Source organism: Emiliania huxleyi (assembly GCF_000372725.1).
Source record: "Emiliania huxleyi CCMP1516 chromosome Unknown EMIHUscaffold_17, whole genome shotgun sequence".
NCBI lineage: Eukaryota > Haptophyta > Isochrysidales > Noelaerhabdaceae > Emiliania > Emiliania huxleyi.
This window is the reverse complement of record NW_005200881.1, coordinates 665,400-684,697: the sequence shown is the minus strand read 5'-3', so window position 1 is coordinate 684,697 and position 19,298 is coordinate 665,400. Positions and strand designations below refer to the sequence as shown.

The window sequence follows — 19,298 nt, the reverse complement described above, 5'->3', positions numbered from 1 at the left end:
ATCTCGGTACTATTGATGAACCACCGGAGAACTCATCGCCATTCGAACTGGGGCCGGGCCCCCGTTCCAAATCCGAAGAGTTTTCATCAATAGTTATACCGAGATATGGCCGCTCAAAGTCTGAGGCCTGTCACAAAAGTGATGCACGTATTGGGAGCGCGACTGTGCAGTATAAGTAGTAAGTAGCTATCGTCCCCGCAAAGTAGGTCCCGCACGCTGGCTAGAAAAATGCTGTGCTGCTCGCCTCGAAAGCGCCCGCCGTGTGTCCAAACATGTAGCGCTACTCCGCTACAACGTACAAGTTGTCAGGCCCTCTCAGGCAACAAGGCATGGCTCTTTGGCTGCGCCATAAATAAATAAATAAAAACGGACACCTCTACTGTGAGGTGGGTAAAAAGGAACAGGTCCCCGCCCGTGCGATCTTTGTGCAGGGTTCTTTGTGGGTGTGGTCGGCGACTAGCCGGGGTCGTCCTCCCGATGGGGGGCTAGTACGGCGGGCTAGCACTAGCCGTCTTCCACATGGTCCCTCGGGTCCCTGCTGCTCCTAATCTCTTCGTACATCCTCCTGCTGATCTCTGCAAAGTCCTGCTCCCTCCCTCGTCTCGCCCTGCGCGTCTGCTCCGCCTCCACATCGTCTGCCCTGCGCGTCGTCTGGCGACTGTCTGGCGACGGGTCCTCCATAGTCGGTTGAGGATGAGGTCGCCGCCCTCCTCGTGCCTCTTCCCAACGTTCCCTCGGCGGCCGATGCCGTCTGCTCCGGCTCCGCCGTCCCCGGGTCTGCCCTGCTCTCGTCCGCGCTAGCTTCTGTCTCGTCATCACTGGTGTTTCTCCTCTTCTGTACTAGCACGCGCCAGTTCGCACCTGTGTCGAGCCTGTCTGCTGTGAGAGAGAGTTGTTTTGTTTAAATTCTCCTCTTCTTGTATGCTTTGTACATATCGCGTCGATTCCTTTTCGCGTGAGCACCACCCTGAAGGTAGGGCCCGGCGGCCCGCCCGGGGCAAAATGGTAAAAGTCGCGCGCCTGCGATTTTTTTGGACATTCTACTCCGTCGGCGCTCTCTCCAAATACTCGCTCACTAATAGAGCGCGGCGTGCAGCCGGCGGCGACTCCACTCTCCAGCTCAATGAGATGAGGCTACAGCGCGCATAATGAAGAGAGAGGAACACATCGAGTGGCTGAGGAAGCTTGAGCGCTTGCAGCTTCAATGTACCCTAAATCTCTTTGTTAGAAGAAACACTCAACGCGCAGGGGCAATACGGAGGGCTAGCACACAGCGCGACACACCTAGCTGATAGCGCGAGAGGCGCTGATCACTGACACTCGTCAGACCAGCGCGCCGCACGCCGAACTAGAGTGAAGCGGGGTTGGGTGCCGCCGGAATACAGAGGGTGGGGGCGTGCATATGATGCGAATACAACGGCCGGCGCAGCAACCAAGACGGAGCGTTGCTGGCGGCCAAAACCGCCTGTGCAGCGGGTTACGCGGGGTGAGATGCAAGGGAGGCGGCGTCGGGCGGAAAGGGGAGAGAGGCGAGGGGGCGAGGGCGCGCCTCGCGGGAGACGGCGGTACGACTGGCCGCTATTGGGACACTGTGCGCGTCGCCCAGGAGCCAACCTGCTGCGTCATCTCGTTGGGCGATTGGCGCGCCTAACCAGACGCAGGCTCGTGGTGGGTTTGCTGCTCGCGCTTGCCGCAGCGCCCCGTTTGGCGAGGCTAGCGCGCCTCCTTCAGCAGCACCTTCAAGTAGCTCTTGTGCGGCTCCTGCTTCGCTATCCGCGTGAACTCTGGCCCGACGGTCATCGCGAGGTCTCCGACGACGCCGACGGCGGCGCGGCAGAGGTCGTCCGACACATGGTCGTGGCCGCACGACTCGGCCACCTGGTGGGAGCACGCGCCGGCGCCGTGATCCCAACGCATCCTGCAGTCGGCGCCTCTGGCCGGAGGGAGCGCCACCTGGTGTAGCAAGCGCATCGCCCCCTGCAGGTAGGGCGTGAACTTCGGCCCCTTGTTATCTGCGCGCAGCCCCTGCAGCACGCCCGTGTACGCCTCGAAGATCCCCTCCCGCAGCTGCCCCAAGTAGTCGACCAAGTCCGGGTTGGACACGTCCATCGCAGTCATGCCGGCCTGCTCGAGCATCGACATAGTCACCTGCAGGTACGCCTCGAAGTTGCCCCCGACGGCGAGCGCGATGTCGCCAAAGCACGACAGGATGGGCGGCTTGACGTTGCGGTTGAGCGCGGGGTTCTGGAGGTTGCGCAGCAGCAGCTGCAGGATCTCCTCGCAGTAAGGCAGCACCTTGACCTCGAGCGCGCGGCAGATGTCGCCAACCACGCCGACGGCGACGGCGCAGACCTGGTGCTCCTCGTAGTTGTTGAGGCCGAGGCAGAGGAAGGGGCGGAAGTGGGGCATGTACTTCTCAAACTCGGACTCGACAGCTGCGGGCAGGGCGAGGGTCGGGGTGAGTCGCGAGCTGGTGGGGTCGCTGTGGGCCGGGGGAGGGGGGAGGGGAGCGGCGCAGGAGGCGCGGGGTCCGTCGGAGAGTGCTTGAGGTGTTGAGTCCCTCACGGGTCCCTCACGGGGAGGTCAGAGTTCTTGCCGTCTGGTACTCCTCACGCGGACGGCCGCCGCGGGGCTGAAGGAGGGCGGCGGGCGGCGCGTCGCGGTCGCACCGTTTGCGACGGCGCCGACGGCCATGAGCGCCTCCTCCTGCACCGTCGAGTTTTTGGAGCCAAAGACCTGGAGGAAGAGCTGCATGAGGCGGTCGGCCATCTCGCGGTCGAGCTGGCCCAGCTTCTGCGTCACCACCTGGTTCGCAGCGGGGCGCGGGTGTGAAGAGCCACCCCTCGCGCGAGAGCGGAGCGCGCGGCGCCGCCACCTGCGTGAACACTACTACACTATTCACACCTGCAGCGTGCCGCACAGCAGCCCCTGCAGCTCGTTCTGCGCCTCGCGGTCGTCGTTGGAGACGATCTGCATCGCGAAGGACTGCTCGAGCCGGCCCGCGATGACGGGCAGCAGCTGGGCAATGTGGGCCTTGGTGTCCTCGGCCGCGTTGGTGAGCGTCGTGTTCAGCGCCTCGTACGCCGAGACGCGCAGATTCCGCTCGCCCGCGTCGGGCCGCTCGGTGCAGGCGAGCAGCGCGCGCGCGAGGTCGACGAAGAGGGGCGAGAGCACGTTGGTCGGGTTGTTGCGCGTCTCCTCGCAGTGCTCCGCCAGGTTGTGCAGCGCGGAGCACACGTTGGCGGCGACGCGCGGCTCGTCCTTGAGCCCCGCGAGCAGCACACCCTCCGCCTCGGGCGGCTCCCCCGGCTGCAGCGCGCGCGTCATTTGCTGCCACTGCTCCGCGGTGATCGCGAGGATGTGGTGCTCGCACACGCGCCCGATGGTCCACGCCGCCGTGTCCTTGACCTGGACCGACGCGTCGCGCATCAGCCGGATCATCAGGTTGAGCGCGTCCGCCATGTACGGCTGCAGCGCCTTTGGCGACGGCCCCTCCAGGATGGAGCCAAAAGCAAGCGTCGCCGCCTCGCGCCGCCGCCAATCGGTCGCGGTGATGTGGCGCTCGATGAAGGGCGTCACGTACTGCACCACCTCGTCCTCGACCACCTGCGCCACGCGAGCGAGGCAGGTCGCCGCCGCCATCGCCACGTTCCACGTGTCGTCGTCGTCGTCCTCGTCCTGCTTCGTCAGGCCCTCGAGCAGCAGCGGCGTCAGGAAGGCGGCCGCGCCGCGCACGAAGTTCTGGCACGGCCGCGAGGGGGGGCGCGGCGGCTGCTCTTGCTCCGCCTATCGGGCGGGCCCGTGAAGGGTCGGGAGGGGGGCACTCTACGCAGAGGGGCGCGGCGGCCTCTTGCTCCACCTCGTGCGCCTCCTCGATCAGCTCGAGCTCCTCGTCGCAGATGGTGGACCAAAACTCGATGGCCTGCTGGCCGACCTCGTCCTCCGCCGGGTCGTGCGTCGCCTTCTCGATCGCCTGCAGCGTCAGCGTGTACAGCGCCTGCATGTACGGTGCGAGCTTGTCGTAGTACAGCTCGACTACTCGCACGGTGCACTCGAACGCCGCCGACTTGAGCTCCTTTGACTCGGCGGTGCACGTCTCGCAGACGGTCTGCATGATGTAGTTTCGCTCCACCTCGTTGTCGAAGTTGGTCTTGACGAACTCGAGCGCGTTGAGCAGCGCGTTGGTCCCCGCGCGCCGGATCTCCTCGTCCGCCTCGTCCTTGCGCATGCCCTGGGGGGGAGGCCGCAGCAGCAGCAGCAGCTCAGGCGAGGCTGGGAGGAGAGAGGCGAGGGTGACGGCGGCAGCGGCGGCAGCCCGAGAGGGCCGGGGCGGCGCCTGGCGTGGCCCCGGCGAGCCCTCTGGCGGGTGCGCAGCGTGGGAGGTGGGGAGTGGGGCGGTTCTCGGAAGTGGCGGTCGCCTGGATGACTGCGGTAAGGATGAGGTTGGATTGCGGTTGCAGCACGTCCGGATCGATCTCTTCGCAGATGTAGCCGAGCGCCTCGAGCGAGGACTGCTTGACGAAGCCGTTGGGCGCCTGGGTCACGTTGGTGACCAGCCCCTGGATCAGCTCCGGCCACTGGTTGTGCGGCAGGTCGATGGTTGCCATTGCAGAGACGGCCTGCGCGGCCGTGTGCCGCGCCGCCTTGACGCTGCTGCCGAGCGTGCCGAGCACGGTGTTTTTGATCTGCTGCTTGGCGTTGGCGTCCGTCTGAAGCCACAGCTGCGCCAGCTGCTGCTGCTTCGTCCCGTCCTACGCGGCGCGCGGCAGGCGGCGGCAGGTGGAAGGCGTGCCGGCGGGCAGCGAAGCGTGTTGAGACAGCTCTGTCAAGAGAGACGGCTCGCACAGGACGACGCTCCGCGCGCGCGTGCGGCGCGCCGTCGTGCGAGAGAGCGCCCGCGGCGGGCCGCGAGGCGCGCGCAGAGCCAGCACGCGCGGCGCTGCAGGCCCGCTTGAGCGCAGGGGATTGGTGGGCGGGAGTGCGCGCGCCTTGGCACTGAGGCAGTTCTTGAGCACCAGCCCGGCGGCCTGGCGGATGCGCAGCTCCTTGCCTTCGTTGGCGAGCTCAGTCGCCATCAGCGACATCAGCAGCGGCTGGGAGGGGGAGGGGGAGAGAGCGGCTGTCAGTCGGGTGCAGAGCCGAGAGCACCGCAGCGAGCGCCGCGCCAGGTTCTGCTGCTTCGCCGACTCGAGCTGCTGCTCGGCCTGCTGCCGGATCGCCTGGTCATGGGACTGCGCGGCGAGCAGCACCGATGTGACGTCCATCGTAGCGCGGCCCGGGCCCTCCCGCGCGCGTAGAGGAGCCTTTGATGCGGCGAAGAAAAGAGGAAAAGCCGATCGCGTGAACCAGAACCGATTTGGCGAGCAAACAAAAGACGGCTCCATGGAGCGAGGAGCTCGCCTGGTGGTGCTGGTCTGGTGCCTTCTTTGGTGAGGGCTGGCGCGCCGTCTTGCTTGGGGCGGGGGCTAGTGCGCGAGGCGGCCTGCTGGTTGCCGTAAATAGGCCTTTAAAGAGCAAGGCCCGGTGCGCGTGGGTGAGCGGTGTGTGTGTGTGTGTGTGTGTGTGTGTGTGTGTGTGTGTGTGTGTGTGTGTGTGTGTGTGTGTGTGTGTGTGTGTGTGTGTGTGTGTGTGTGTGTGTGTGTGTGTGTGTGTGTGTGTGTGTGTGTGTCACGTCACTGCATCCTAACAAAACAGAAGAAGCCAGACTTCGTTGCCATATCATTTCACGTTGCCATAGCACACACACGCATTGCTGCACGCTGAGCTTCTTGACATGAAATTCTTTTCCCGGTAAGGCTCGACGCGGCACGCGGGGCTGTAAGAATTCTTTCCAACTCTGGCTGACAGGCGGTACGAGCCTTACCGCCACATTAAGGATTCTTTTCCCGGACATCCAAAGCCTGAAGGCACGAGCTCGTTGAAGGAAGGACCATGCCGAGACGCCGTCCAGGACACATCCCTCTGGAACAAGGCATTCGACTATCGGACGGACAGTACCCAACAGACAGGGACATGCGGACATCTCTCTCTCTGTATACACTAGTAGGGGCATTCATTCACACTCCCAACACTCCCCCAGTGTCTGCGCGGCCTTCGTTCGATGCGCGCGAGGCGTAATTCTGGGCGTAGCCCTGGGGCCCGCCTGCGCGCGCGCCTGGTGGGGGCAGAAGACAGGGAGCTACTTGTTATGACCCCCCCCCAATGAACACGCCAGTGAGGGTGGGCGAGACGATCGAGGGGTCCCGTACCATGCGGAATCGGCCCTATCCGGTGCTCAAGTGCTCAAGGGAGCTACAGTTGTGGTCGTATGGTCCGACACATCTAAAGTGGAAGGGTGGGGTAGGGGAGAAGTACTCTTGAGGGAAACATTGGACCGTCAGGCCCCGGGGACTGGCCAGCCCGACTAACACAACCTTCAGGAACACCATTTTGCGGTCCTGAGCGGCCGTCTCGGAGCAGAAGCTTCCCTGCCTCCTTAGCCATGTTGCGGTGCCCTCACACCATCTGGTCCACGCACTGCTCGCAAGTAAAGCGTCTTCACAGGTCGGCAGATACGCCTCACCTTCACAAGGGTGGCTGCCTACCCCAAAGCCCAGCCCGGGGCGTCGATTTCTCTTGACGATTTCACTTTAAAACGCTGGTGCAGATGGGGTTTTCTCTATAGAAGTCGGAGCCTTGCGTCCAAGGAGAGGCAGCGTGCGGCTCCGTGGACTCGGCCATCTCCCGCGGGTGAGAGGGCGAGAGGAAGCACTCCCGCCCTCTGAGGCGGCCGTCCGAGTCGGGGAGGCAAACACACAACCATCCTCGCGGGTGTGGGCGGCCTTATCGGCCCGCTATACTAACCCTTAAGTCGGCCCTTCCTCGGGTCGGCTTCGGAGGCCCCGCAGCCCTAGCCGGAGCTAAGGGGCCCGGCTTTTTCGGCGCTAACCCTAGGGGAAATCGCTCCGGAATGGGGTTCCCGGCACCATCGGGCGGCGCCACACGGATGGAGGGAGTCGGGTCTGCCATTGGCGGGCCGTGAGGACGCTGAGAACTCAAGGCTGAGTTTTCGCTTCCACTTTCGATGTGTTCTACCCTTATAAGTCTCTCTTGTCGGCGCCGACGCTCTTGGTTTTGCCGTTTGTCGTGACCGCTCCCTTCATGGTAGTTGTATTGAGGGCTTTAGAGAAAACCATGCCGCACGCGAGGAGGCCGGACCCCCAGACCCCCATGAGTGAGGGCGACGGCTGACGATGGGGCGCATCGAAAAGAAGTCATACGAACGTTACGACTTTTACGATGGATCGTTCCGACGGGCGCCGGCTAAGCCTCCCAGAGCGGCGCCCCAAATATTGGCGCCCCTCCTCGTGCGGCTGCCCGCTCCCTGCCCCTGTGTCGTGCTCATGTCGGGACCGATCATCACCCTGCACGGGGATCACAGCCACGACGCGGGCACTCGGCTCGCCGCACTCACCGACGAGCTTCTATTCGATGTCCGCAAAGACTCTTGGGTATTCAACGCTCTCGCTTTAGGACGCTTTCAGGCCAACTTCGGCCACGCACCCGACTACGTCGTCGTGCCAGGATGGATCATCACAGTGGCATTCGGGGCTCTCCGCCTCGGCGGCGACATCATGTGGTATGGTCAAGACTCGGCCCCCACTGCTTCAAAGCTGAACAATCTCGCTATCGCTGTAAACGCTGGGGAGGTCAGGTTCTGGTCGGCGGAAGACGACACGCCATTCCCCTCGGCCTTTGCACTCCGAGAGGCTTTGGTGGGCTTCGCGGCAGAGCACCTCGATCTCGACGACCCCGAGGGCCCACTCTTCGTCACCAGCGACAACGACCGCTATGACGCTGGGCTGGAAGCCTACCAGGCGGACAACCTAGTGACCTTCAACGAGCTCACAGTGGACAACCTGGTGGGAGATGACAACACACTTGGACCCTGGGCTTTCCTCAACTGCCTTACTCCGTGGTCTGCGGAGCAACCGGACGAGGACGACACGTCCTCCGAGTTCATGGTCGTCACAGGCGTGATGGTAAAGTACGCCGAGAAGATGGACTCGGAGCTCTTCGAGCTGTCGGCGGTGGACGCGCTTGCCAACTGCCTTCGGGCGGTGGCGAGGGTGCCGGCGGCGCTCCTCCCGGAGGACATGACTCGGACGACGCGCCTCAAGTTGATGCGGTTCACGCTCGACATGACGCAGCCTGAACGCCACCGGGTGATCATCAAGAACAACATCACGACGGTACTCAAGAGCTACCCAAACCTGGCCAAGTGGACAGGCGCCGGGCCGACAGCATACGGGTACATCCTCCAGCTCGCGGCGAAAGTGCTCGAGGGGCAAGCATTCGGCTTCGACGTCCTACCCGCGCTCGACCAGAAGATGGTCGACTTCGCAGGCCACTACCAGCAGTCCTGGTCGCCTTCGAATAACATCAAGTATCTATGCGAGCAACTCTCTGCTACACCCGGAGCACACGGGCAGACGGGTGCTGCGCCAGGCGGCGTACCCGGCGGCGGGCTACAGGGCCAAGAGTCCAAGATGGTGCAGCTCCTCGCTGACATCCAAGAGGTACACGCAGAAGGCGGATCGGGTGACGACATCATTAGGACGATTCTCGCGTCGACTTGCCCCAGGCCTATCAAGTGGGTTCTGGGCGTCACCAAGTCGACGGTGGGCCTCCCATCCGGTCTGTTGCGCGAGGAGGACGCCGAGCTGCCGCGACGCTGGGCGGACCACCTCCTCGACCTGATTGTCGGCACGGACGTGGCGATGAAGGACCTGAAGATCGATGCGTTCAGCCCCGCCGCGCTCGAATACCTGAGGTCCGGGAAGCTCTCGAAGAAGTACATCAACTGGGACCGCGATTTCATCTGCCCCATCCTGCGACATTCGGCGGGAGAGCATCTCGGGGAGACGGCGGTACCGATCAGGGACAGCGCCTACCAGGCAATGACCACGTCTCAGGTGCTGGCGGATTCGGACAGGCTCGCGACGCATTTGATGTACATGCCGCGGATCCTCCAGTCAATTGGGCTGCTCCCGAAGGCGGAGAACAGCTACATGTCTCTACTGACGTTCATCCAGCCCAAACTGGCTAAGGCGCGTGCCAACGGGGTGCTCGCGGACGGCGCGACAAACGCGGCGATGCTGGTGGACGCGGCCTTCGACGAAGCGGAGCTTCGCATACAAGCGGCGTTCGACTCCAATACGTCGCGCTCGACATCGTTCATCGGCGACGAGCTCCGAGCGAAGGAGGACTACGACACGTACCTCAGCGAGCTTGATCAGACCATCCTTCTGGTGCGGCGGCACAGGGCGCTCAACCTTGTTCGTCACGCCCCCGCGCCGCAGAGCGGCCAGCAGGCGCCGCCCGGAAAGCCGCCGCCCACGCCGCCCACGCCGCCGCCGCCAGGCAAGCCCGTGGGCAAGCCCAGCAAGAAGAAGGGCAAGAAGCGGAAGGAGCCTGACGGCACGGCGGCACCAAGGGCCATCGTCAACGTGGGCCACGACGGCTTCAGGTTCGGACAAGAGGCCGCCTACGTCTACTCGCGCGAGGCCATCCGCAAGCATCTCAAGGAGAAGTTTGGAGACAAGGCCGAGACCGCCTGCGTGGTCTACGCGGTGCAGCTTAATGAGGGCGAGCTTTGGGACTGTGGCTGCGGCAACCCGACTTCCGGGACGCCGCCACACGAACTGCGTGTAGAGACGCTCCGCAACAAGAACCACGAGCGGGAGTTCGGCCTGTGCACCCGCGTCGGCGAGACATCTTCTCGCGGGCAGACGGCGGGCAAGCGCGCCTGAGTCCTCCGTCCGACATCTCCACGACGCGGCACGTCGCAGTCGTCAACGCCAACCGCGTTCAGCGAGTGGGCGCGACGGCAGAGGCACAGCGGCTGGCATTGCGGCGCGCTCGCTTCGCCGAGTGCGACCCGGAGGAGCAGCGGCGGCAGGCACGCGCGGCGCTCGACGCAGTTCAGTCGGTTCGGCGTGTGGCGTTTGCACCACGGCCGACGGCGGCGGCGGTGGCGGAGGCGTGGGAACGCAAGGCAGGCGGCACGTCAGAGCCCGGCGACGAGCAGCTGCTTCGGCGCACTCGCTCAGAGGGCGTCCCGGAGCCGGACTTCCGCGCCCGAGTCATCCTACTAGCGGCGAAGGACGACGCCCCGCCGAACTACAGTGCACAGCCCAGCGCAAAGCACCGCCTACAGCCCGCTAGGCGGGCCCGACAAGGCGAGCCGCCTAACCCACGCGGCAACCCGATCAGGGTCGCCCGAGAGACATCCGAGGCGTACGCCGCGGCGGTGTTCAACCACTGCGGAGAAGTATACGCCCGTCTCGGGAGCGAGAGGGCAATCGACGTCCTTAAACGGCTGGAGGCGAGCCACCTCGCAGTGCCCGAGCAGTGCACCTTAGTCGACGAGGCACTACTAGGCGCGATGGCGACCGACATCGACCACGTCTACGCAGGGGGTCATCTGGCCTACCGATGCGGCTGCAACGCCCTACGCAAGGGCTGGGCATGCCACCTCCTGCTGCTGGGCGAGTGGGTCGTGGCTGGATGCGGGGCACGACACAAGGCCGATCTCGCGCGAGCGCAGAGCGCCGAGTCCGCGTGCCGCGCCCAGGACACCGATCAGGCTGCTGACGGGATGACCGCTCAGGTCCCCCAGGCTAGCACCATAGCACGACACGACCCGACGGCGCCCGCCTCATACACGTCAACGTGCGTCCTCCTGTACGGATACTCTCGCTTATGGCGGACGGACGTGGTCCTCCTCATTCGGAACCCCAACGGCCGCGTGGAGCCTATCTCGGAGTCGCGGGAGCAGGCGAGTGACAACTCGGTCGCCACGACGGCCATGCGTGGCATCGCCGAGGAGGTACTCGGGACGAGCAAGGCGGAGCCACCGACCTTCAAGCACGGTCAGACATACAGGTTGCTGCGGCGCCTCGACGAGAGTGGGATCCTCCTCCGCCATCTGGGGCGGTCACAGGACTCGACACACCGCAGCTACGCGCTGCGCGCTGACCACCTCTTCGACTGCGGCGTCGACAACGCTTGCGCGCGCTTCCAGACCAACGACGAGGCACTGGGCATCATCCTCGTGCCTCTCCGCGGGCTTACGGGCGCTAGCGGGGAGACGCAGGTGGCCGACGTCGAGGGCAAGGTCTGGAAGCTTCGAGGTGATCGTCACCTGGGGGAGCGTCGCGTTCAAGCGGCCAAAGCGGACATGTCCGAGCTCGGGTCGCGCCCGCCTGGCGGCGCCGCTCAGGCGACCGCAGGGGACGCAACTGCCGATATCACCATAGGCGCCGCTCAGGCAGCCGTCGAGGCCCTTAGGGCCAAGGGCGTAACGGCCGCTCAGGCTGGGTCCTGTAGCGCCGCTCAGGCCGCTACAAAAGCCACTCAGGCCGACGCCGCTCAGGCGTCGAGCAACCCGACTCCCGAGCTACAAGCTCCCGAGCCGGATTGCTCGATCAGTCACACCGATCAGGTAGTGTTTCGCTCCGTGCACCCTTCCATTCAGAGCTTCAGGCGGGGGAAACACGAATACGGACTGGTCACTCTGGGAGCGGGACGCATCCGCGTGGGGGGTATGGACGACTTCATACCGAAGTCTATGACGTACCTGCCACTGGACCTGCTGCGAGGCAAGGGCATGGACCTTGAGCACCCGCCCGTCAGGATGGCGATTGGTGAACGCATCACCGCAGGGGACATCACGGGCATGCACATCTCGACGAACTGCGCCACATATTCGCCGGCTCTGTGCCTGTCGCAGGACGGCGGACCCCCTATTGGACAGTACCGTAGCGCGGAGGCCCCAAGAGGCAAGGCGACGTTGAACCCGGCCACGTTGAAGCGCTGCGAAGCCGACAGCAAGGTCAGGGACAACGCGCTCGCGCTCGCGCTCCAGCTACACCACCGAGGGGGCTCCGTCTCAATCGAGAGCTCGCCGGACTGCAAAGATCGCGATAAGCCGTGGTTCCGATCAGGAAACGGCTATGATACCGCGCAGCACTTCTCATACTGGGACGGCGAGGACATGCGAGAGTACATTCGGACGACAGAGTCCGTCTTTGTCACACTCCCACGCTGTGCGACCGTTGGTGCGGACGAACACCCGGGATACCAGAAGCACATGACCTTCTTGCTCAACCCAACGGCGGCGCGACGGGCAGGGCTGCTGAGAACGTTCGAAGCAAAAGGGTGCAAGCACGGCCGAGGCGAGCACACTCGACTGCGCGGCAACGACGTGGACGGAGTCTCACATAGCCGGAAGGCGGAGGAGTATCCCCCGGCCTTGTGCCGGGCCGTGGTCGCGCTACATCACGACCGACGGCCGCCGTCGGAGACGTATCCCGCCTTGGCAGTCACTGTTCCAAATGCGGGCGGCGAGGTGATGGACATAGACTCGACCGCTTCGGGGGGACCGGGGAAACGGCCGGGCGAAGAGCCGCAGTCATCCACGGGCGGTGCCAGCGGGAAGAGGCGGCGACAGCTGGGAGCGCAAGCTTTCCTCGTCTGCCTAGTGGAGTGTGCGACGAACCCACTTGTACTACTACGCGACGGACTGTTGCCAGAGCTGGACGTACAGCAGGGACTAACCGGGGCAGTCCGCACCTCCGCAAAGACGACGGCCCAGGCGGCACTCCCCGCGCTGTTCCCAGAGTTCGCCCATCTGCCTATCCACTATGCTGCACTCAGAGGCGAGAGTCCGAACCACGAGCATATCTTGGCCGTATTTGCGCGCGTGGCGCCGACTGCCGCTTCAGGCTGGACGGCAGTGAGGGTCAAGGCCGTCTCAGAGCCACAAACTCGGGCGCGAGTCATGGCGGCGGTTGGGCTGGTTGGCGACATCTACGGCGACGGCTCGCTGCTGGCGGGGCCGGAGGGAACGTCGGGCGCCATCATTGGCAGGCTCGGCTACACAGCGGTGGCGGAAACACCTTCCGCGTCACAGGACGGCGCACGGCGCTTCGAGGGGCGACGCCAGCGGGACGTCGCTCAGACACTCGAACTACAGAGGCACCTCGCAGACGAGGCCCGGCGGCAGGCCTCGAGTGGCGACCTTGACATGGCTGGCTATCTCGATGAGATCATCCCCAACGTGCGGCCGGCGCCCTCTTGGTTTAACCGTAGAACGTCCCAGCCGAAATCCGCCCGCCACGATCGATCCCTCCACTATCGTCGGCCCGCAGCGACCCGCAGCGATGGATGCCGCCGCCCCCCCGGCCCCTGCGGCTGACGCGCCGATGCACGACCGGCCTCCGTCGGATGGCTCTACGGCCTCTCCGGCCGCTGACGCGGCCGCCCATGCTGCTGCCGATCCGGTCCCTCTCACGCTCAGCGATACCCGCACAAGCTACGACAACTTCGAGGTCGCCGGCTTTGGCCAGGTGCAGCCACCACCTGCTTGCCTCCATGTTCACGCTTCGCGCCCCTTCCCCCCCTCTGACGCCGCCGTATGACCGTAGGTGAGGGGCACGACTGCCCGCCTGGAAGGCGCTCTCATCAGCAAGTCACCCAGGCACCAACTCCTGGGCGTTTACGCTTGACTACGAAACCATGCAGTGGATGCAGCTCGATCAAAACGGCGACGCCAACAGCTGGTCCCTGGGCGAGTTCCTCGCCCAGGATGAGGTGCGAGTCATGATGCTCGACCCAGCGTGCACCAAGTCGCTCACATTCCGTGAGTTCGTCAAGGGCCGAACACACTCTCCAAGTCGACTGCGATCTCGAACTCCGACAACTGGACCGGTGCACCATTTGCGGAGGACGATGGCTCCCTCGACGACATCCCTTCATCGACGGACGCCTTCACCGCCGCCGGCCCTGGGCCATCCAGCGCGGCCTCCGACGGCCTGCACGTGATCGAGCGGGTACAGAAACGGTGGCTGCCGCAGCTCACACCCTAATCGATCTGCCTTAGGCACGGAGCCAACGGAGCCATCGCGCATGCCCGCATCGCGTGCGGCTCCGAGGTCTCCCGCCGAGACCGGCTCGGCGCGGCGCGTGGCCGCACGCCGCCGTTGAAAAGGCGAGATAGGACCGAGGGGAGAGCGCCGGCCACATCGAGCGAGCGCTGACGTGTAAGGTGTCTGTGCTGCTCCGGTGTGTGTGGGATTCTGCCCCCCCCCCCCCCCATCTGTGCGGCGAGTTGTTTGCGGCGCGATGCCCGATCGTGCGCGATAGCCTCCCATTGTGCGTGGTGTGTCGGTGTGTGTCGGGGTCGTCCGGAGCGTGTGGCGGCGCCGTTGCATGCAGCGACTGCTCCACGTGCCACGACTGCTTTGACTGCCGTGACTGACTGATGAGTGCCACGACTGCTTTGACTGACGTGACTGACTGATGAGACATGAGTGCTGATGGATGATCTCCGACAACCCAAAACCAAAATGCAAATGCGGAGTGGCGCCACTTTGGCGTGCAGATCCTGCGTCTCTCACTGCCCGAACAACAGAGACGGGTACCGCCGCAGGTCCCACACTAGTCGCAGTATACAATTCTTACACTCCCGACTGCCCGTCGGCCGGTCAAGGCGAGAGGGGCCCACATCTCTCCTTCCGCGCCCCGCTTCCACTCCCATTCAGGCAGCCGACACCCCATCGGATCGGCGGCGACGGGTGCGATCTCGCCGTCTGAGCCGCATTCTGCACCTCCCAAAAAGTATGGTCGGGATTACGCTCACAGCGGAGCTGCTCGGCGTCAGTGGTGGACATGGGTCGATGGTCGGGTACAACAAGCGCTTCTCTGCAATGAATGGGAGGAATGCCAACCTTGCCTGTCTGGCCGACATGCAAGCTGCCGCAGCCCTGGGCCGAGCTTGGTCGGACTTTGGCCTCTGGCTGCTACCGCGAGGAAGGGCACCCGTGTATCTGCGTCTCACCGGTGCAGCAAAGTGGGCAGAGTGGTACAAGAGGAGCAAGGCTGCTCCATGTCGGCAACCCTCAAAGAGCCTGCCTGTTGCGGACATCGCCATCTACCCACCCGCGGCGCAGCAGCAGTTCGAGTCGATGGCTCGTGTGCCTGTCCCCACCGCCTCCTCTCCGCAGCCGGCCGAGGGGATGGCGCGCTCGCCGTTGCGGGTCGTCCGCGTTGTGCTCCCTTTTGACCACATGGCTGAGCCGCCGCCACCGGGGATGGCGGCCGTGCGCATCCTCGGCCCGGCCGCCTCGGACCCGGGCACGCAGCTGGCTTTTCAGGAGAAGCGAAAAAAAGATGACCGCGCACTCGGAAGATCTGCTCTACCCCTCCCCGGGACGTGTCTGTCCTCGACCCAGCCCTAGCTTGGGATGTCCGTTGTATTTATTTATTTATTTACCCCTCCCCGGGAGCAGTACGAGGCGGCGATGGCGGCGGGCGAGCTGCTCGAGATGCTCGAGAGCTTGCCGCGAGGGGCGGTCGAGGCCTCTGTCCGACAGATGCGGGGTTACAACCGCACGGGCGAGTGGCCAGAGCCCATTCTCACCAGCCCTACCCCGCAGCGCGGCCGCTCGCCAAGCCCCGTCGATGAGTGGTCAGATGGTTAGTGCCCGAGAGCGAGGGGTCCGGGGGGGAGCACAAACATAGGACGCCCAGCCTTGCCCTCGTGCCGCCGAGTGCATATCCTATGCGAGAGAGATCCCCTGTGCCCTGTGCCCAGCCCTCTCCGCGCGGCGATGCGCCCTCCCCCCTCGCTTTTGCAAAATCCTGCAAAGGTGGGGACGTGTCTGTCCTCGACCCAGCCCTAGCTTGGGATGTCCGTTGTATTATTTTATTTTATTTCTACCCCTCCCCTGCAGACTCCCTAGGGTGGGCGACGGCTAGCGCATCACACCCCTCTCCTTAAAATCCCTGTGTGGTGGCGGCGTGCCGTCCTCCCATCCCTCCCTTGGGTTGTCTGTTTTCTTTCTTTCTTTCTTTTCTACCCCTCCCCTGAGTCAGAAATGTGGTCCTTGCGCGAGGGGAGCTCGATAGACTCGAGGGGCCAGGATACGCCGCGAGGAGGGCGGAGTTGCGCCGAAAGGCGAAAGAAGCCGCGAGAACAAGGGACCGGCAGGCGGCGGCGTCGCAGGACGAGGCAGAAGAGAACGACGCGACAGAGGAGGAAGTGACAAGGGAGAGAACGACGAGAGTGGGACGACCGCGAGGTGGCATGAAGGTTGCAGCGAGAATCGGCGAGAGACTGCGAAGAGAGATAGGAAGAGGCAGACTCCCTAGGGTGGGCGACGGCTAGCGCACCACACACCTCTCCTTAAAATCCCTGTGTGGTGGCGGCGTGCCGTCCTCCCATCCCTCCCTTGGGTTGTCTGTTTTCTTTCTTTCTTTCAGTCCCGTGCCCAGTGTTGTGCGAGGGAGTTTTGCTGTAAGATTCTTTCTTTCTACCCCTCCCCTGCCACGCCGACGGTGCCTTGAAATGGCGCCATTCTCTTCTCCTGGTCACTACCAAGCGTGCCGACGAAAGTCGCCGAGTCTTCCTTTGGGGTCGCCGCCGGTTCAACGTGCCGCAGTGTTGTGCTCGCTCGCCTGGCGCTGCCGACGCGCGCACTGCTGCGTGTATTCGTCCCGTGTACCAAGCAAGGTCAATGATACAAAGCGATTGATGACCGCACACAGCTGCTGATGTGCAGATCACCGGGTGCAATCGCATTGCTGTCCGCGGAGGGCCGACACACGCTGAGGCATGAGGTACGACGTAGAGGAGCCTTTGATGCGGCGAAGAAAAGAGGAAAATCAAAAGCCGATTCGCGTGAACCAGAGAACCGATTTGAAGAGCAAAAAAATTTGAAAAAGGCTAGAGTCGTGCAGGTGGGGAGTCAGAAGATGAATCAGCTCGAGAGAGAACAACGAGAGTGGGAAGAACGCGAGGTGGCATGAAGGTCGCTGCGAGAATTAGCGAGAAACTGGGATGTTAGAGTTAGTCATTACAAACCAGAAACAGGCTCCTGGCAGGTGCCTGCCAAGCGGCCGTGGGCTCTCAGGTAGGCTCTGGGGTGCTCTGGGGTGCTCTGGCGGCTCGGGACGGCTCGGGACGGCTCGGGACGGCTCGGGACGGCTCGGGACCGCTCGGGACCGCTCGGACACTTCCGAACATTGCTACTCCGTTGTGACCGTGCATGCATCCAGGAGTGCCAAAGACCCTTAGACACCATTGGCTTGGGAGGCGCTGCACCGTGTTTCTTGTAATGATCAACATCCCTGCGAAGAGAGAAGGAAGAGGTAGATAGACGCCCGAGGGTGGGCGACGGCTAGCAGCACCACACCTCTCTCCTTAAAATCCCTGTGTGGTGGCGGCGTGCCGTCCTCCCATCCCTCCCTTGGGATGTCTGTTTTCTTTCTTTCTTTCTTTGGACCCAGTTGGACCCTGTCCTCCTCCCCCATCCCTCACGTTTGGGTTGGATGTTTTCTTTCTTTCTTTCTGCACCATGCACCCCTCCCCGACGCCCTGCGAACGGTGTCTCTTTTCCCTCTGTGTCCGCGCATCTCGTATCTCTCCTGAAGATGCCTGCTCTATTGAATGAGGGCGACGGACAAGGTCGCGGCGCAGGGGGTCCGGAAAGCGGCGGGGCTGGAGAGGGCGGCCCCTCCCCGAACCTCGCCCTCGGGCGAGTTAGAGTCGTCGGCCATGGAGGCCGGGCTCCCGTGGGCACCTTCGGGTGGATCTCAGTAGATCCGGCAGGCACCCCGAGCTCGCGACGGGCGACGCCCTTCACGACTGGAAGGGCCAGGGAGCGCACGTGCTTCGATCGCAGGGTGCCCCATGGAGGGTGCCCCTGCGCCCCGGAGGCCCTCCGGGGGGGGTATCCAATTTGGGGGGAGGGCCGGGGTGATGCTGCCTTGGCGCGCGCTGCCGCGACGCGGCACGGAGTTGACCGGGCCACCCCGGCGAGGGAGATGCCCTCCAGCGAGGGTCGCGCCCTTGAGACCGCCGACGGGTTCCTGGACGACAAGGCCGATCGACTTTGGAGGACCCGGTCAAAGGGTTGGTGAAGCCCCCCCCCCCCCCCCCCGAGGGGCAAGCCAAACGGACGGCGCGGGCGGTGGCGATTGCGTGCCCGCATGCGCGGCGTGCTAATACTCGGTGCCCTGGTGAGCCACGCGGCTCGCCACGGCGCGCGCGGGCGCCACCGCGCGGCGACGGCTATGTGCGATCACGGAGCGGGCCGGCTGTGGGAGCCACTAACGCCGATGACGCCTGAGTTTGCGTCAGTCGCTCAGGCACAGTTTGAGGTGCTCGGCGCGCGGCTGCAGGCCTCTCGCGCCGCCATCTACTTTCGGCGCGAGGACCCACGGACCGGCGCTCTCGAGTTTGTGCCGGCCGCGGTCTGGCCGGCGACCCAAAAGGTATGGATCGTCGGTGAGGGCGTCCGGCCGTCAGTCGACTCGCCGCCGCTGCCGGGCGGTACCGACGCGGGGTCGCTGATGCCATCGTACCCCTTTCTCTCGCGCGCTGCCTCGCCGCTGCCCTTGGGGCGGCTGCCCGAGGAGGCTGCTGAGGCGGGCCTTTCTGTACCGCTCGTGCACGGCTCGGATGTGCTCGGCATGCTGGCCATCTGGCGGGCCGCGCCGGGCCTGAGCGAGGCCGCGCCGCCCGCCTCCCCTCCACCTGCGTCCTGGACCAAGGAGCAGGCGAGCATCCCGCGAGGGAGAGGGAGGGAGGGAGGGAGGGAGGGAGGGAGGGAGGGAGGGAGAGAGAGAGAGAGAGAGAGAGAGAGAGAGAGAGAGAGGAGGCGGGGCGACGGTTCTGCGGCGGTGCGGTGCGGCGCCCCTCTCTCTCTCTGCGAGCATGCGAGCCGCCCTCGCTAGGCGCGCGAGCTGGAGGCTGCGGCCTCGGCGCTCGCGGTCGCCGCCCTCTTCGACCGCAGGTACTCGGGCCTCGGCGGAGGCTACCGCGAGATCGTGTACGGCGACGCGCCGCGAGACGGCGGCGCGGCGGCCGGCGGCGGGATGCGGCAGGGGGGGGAGGTGGAGGCGGAGGGGCGGAGGAGGGGGCGGCGGAGGCAGGGAGGGCCCTCGCCGCACGCGCAGCCCTCGGAGAGGGGGGCGGGCGGCACGGCGCGGAGCCGCGGCCAGCCGGTCACGGGCGGCGGCGGCGACGCGGAGCAGCGCGGAGCCTCCTCCGCAGCAGCTCGCGGCGGCGGCGGAGGAGGAGGCGGAGGCGGAGGCGACGGTGGCGAGGAGATGGGCGAGCTGGGCGCTGACGAGCTGCGCCAGCTCCTCGCCTCCTCTGTCCACCAGCTGCGCTCGCCCGTTGCGGCGACGCGGACGCTGTGCAGCCTGCTGCTGCGGCGGCTCCCGCTCGACGACTCTGCCTCTCGCAGCCT

The 19,298-nt window shown here is 64.8% G+C and overlaps 2 protein-coding genes across 2 annotated transcripts in view; one reads left to right on the top strand and one right to left on the bottom strand.

Annotated features, from left to right (window-relative positions):
• Positions 1–1,202: 1,202 nt before the first annotated feature.
• EMIHUDRAFT_415245 (hypothetical protein) lies at positions 1,203–5,264 on the bottom strand (the record flags this gene model as incomplete). Its single annotated transcript, XM_005784525.1, has 10 exons — positions 1,203–1,465; positions 1,550–1,647; positions 1,723–1,878; positions 1,954–2,435; positions 2,670–2,805; positions 2,905–3,774; positions 3,860–4,231; positions 4,419–4,751; positions 4,932–4,939; positions 4,997–5,264. 9 exons carry the CDS (start codon positions 5,262–5,264, stop codon positions 1,579–1,581), a joined length of 2,694 nt encoding a protein of 897 aa, XP_005784582.1. The 3' UTR covers positions 1,203–1,465; positions 1,550–1,578.
• Positions 5,265–18,117: 12,853 nt separating this feature from the next.
• The window catches only part of EMIHUDRAFT_202768 (putative sensory transduction histidine kinase), a gene marked incomplete at both ends in the record, with an annotated part of 1,967 nt that continues 786 nt past the window's right edge, over positions 18,118–19,298 (top strand). Inside the window, 2 exons of the mRNA XM_005784524.1 lie at positions 18,118–18,507; positions 18,781–18,873. Of these exons, the coding sequence (XP_005784581.1) occupies positions 18,118–18,507; positions 18,781–18,873 (483 nt within the window). The remainder of the gene's footprint in view (positions 18,508–18,780; positions 18,874–19,298) is intronic.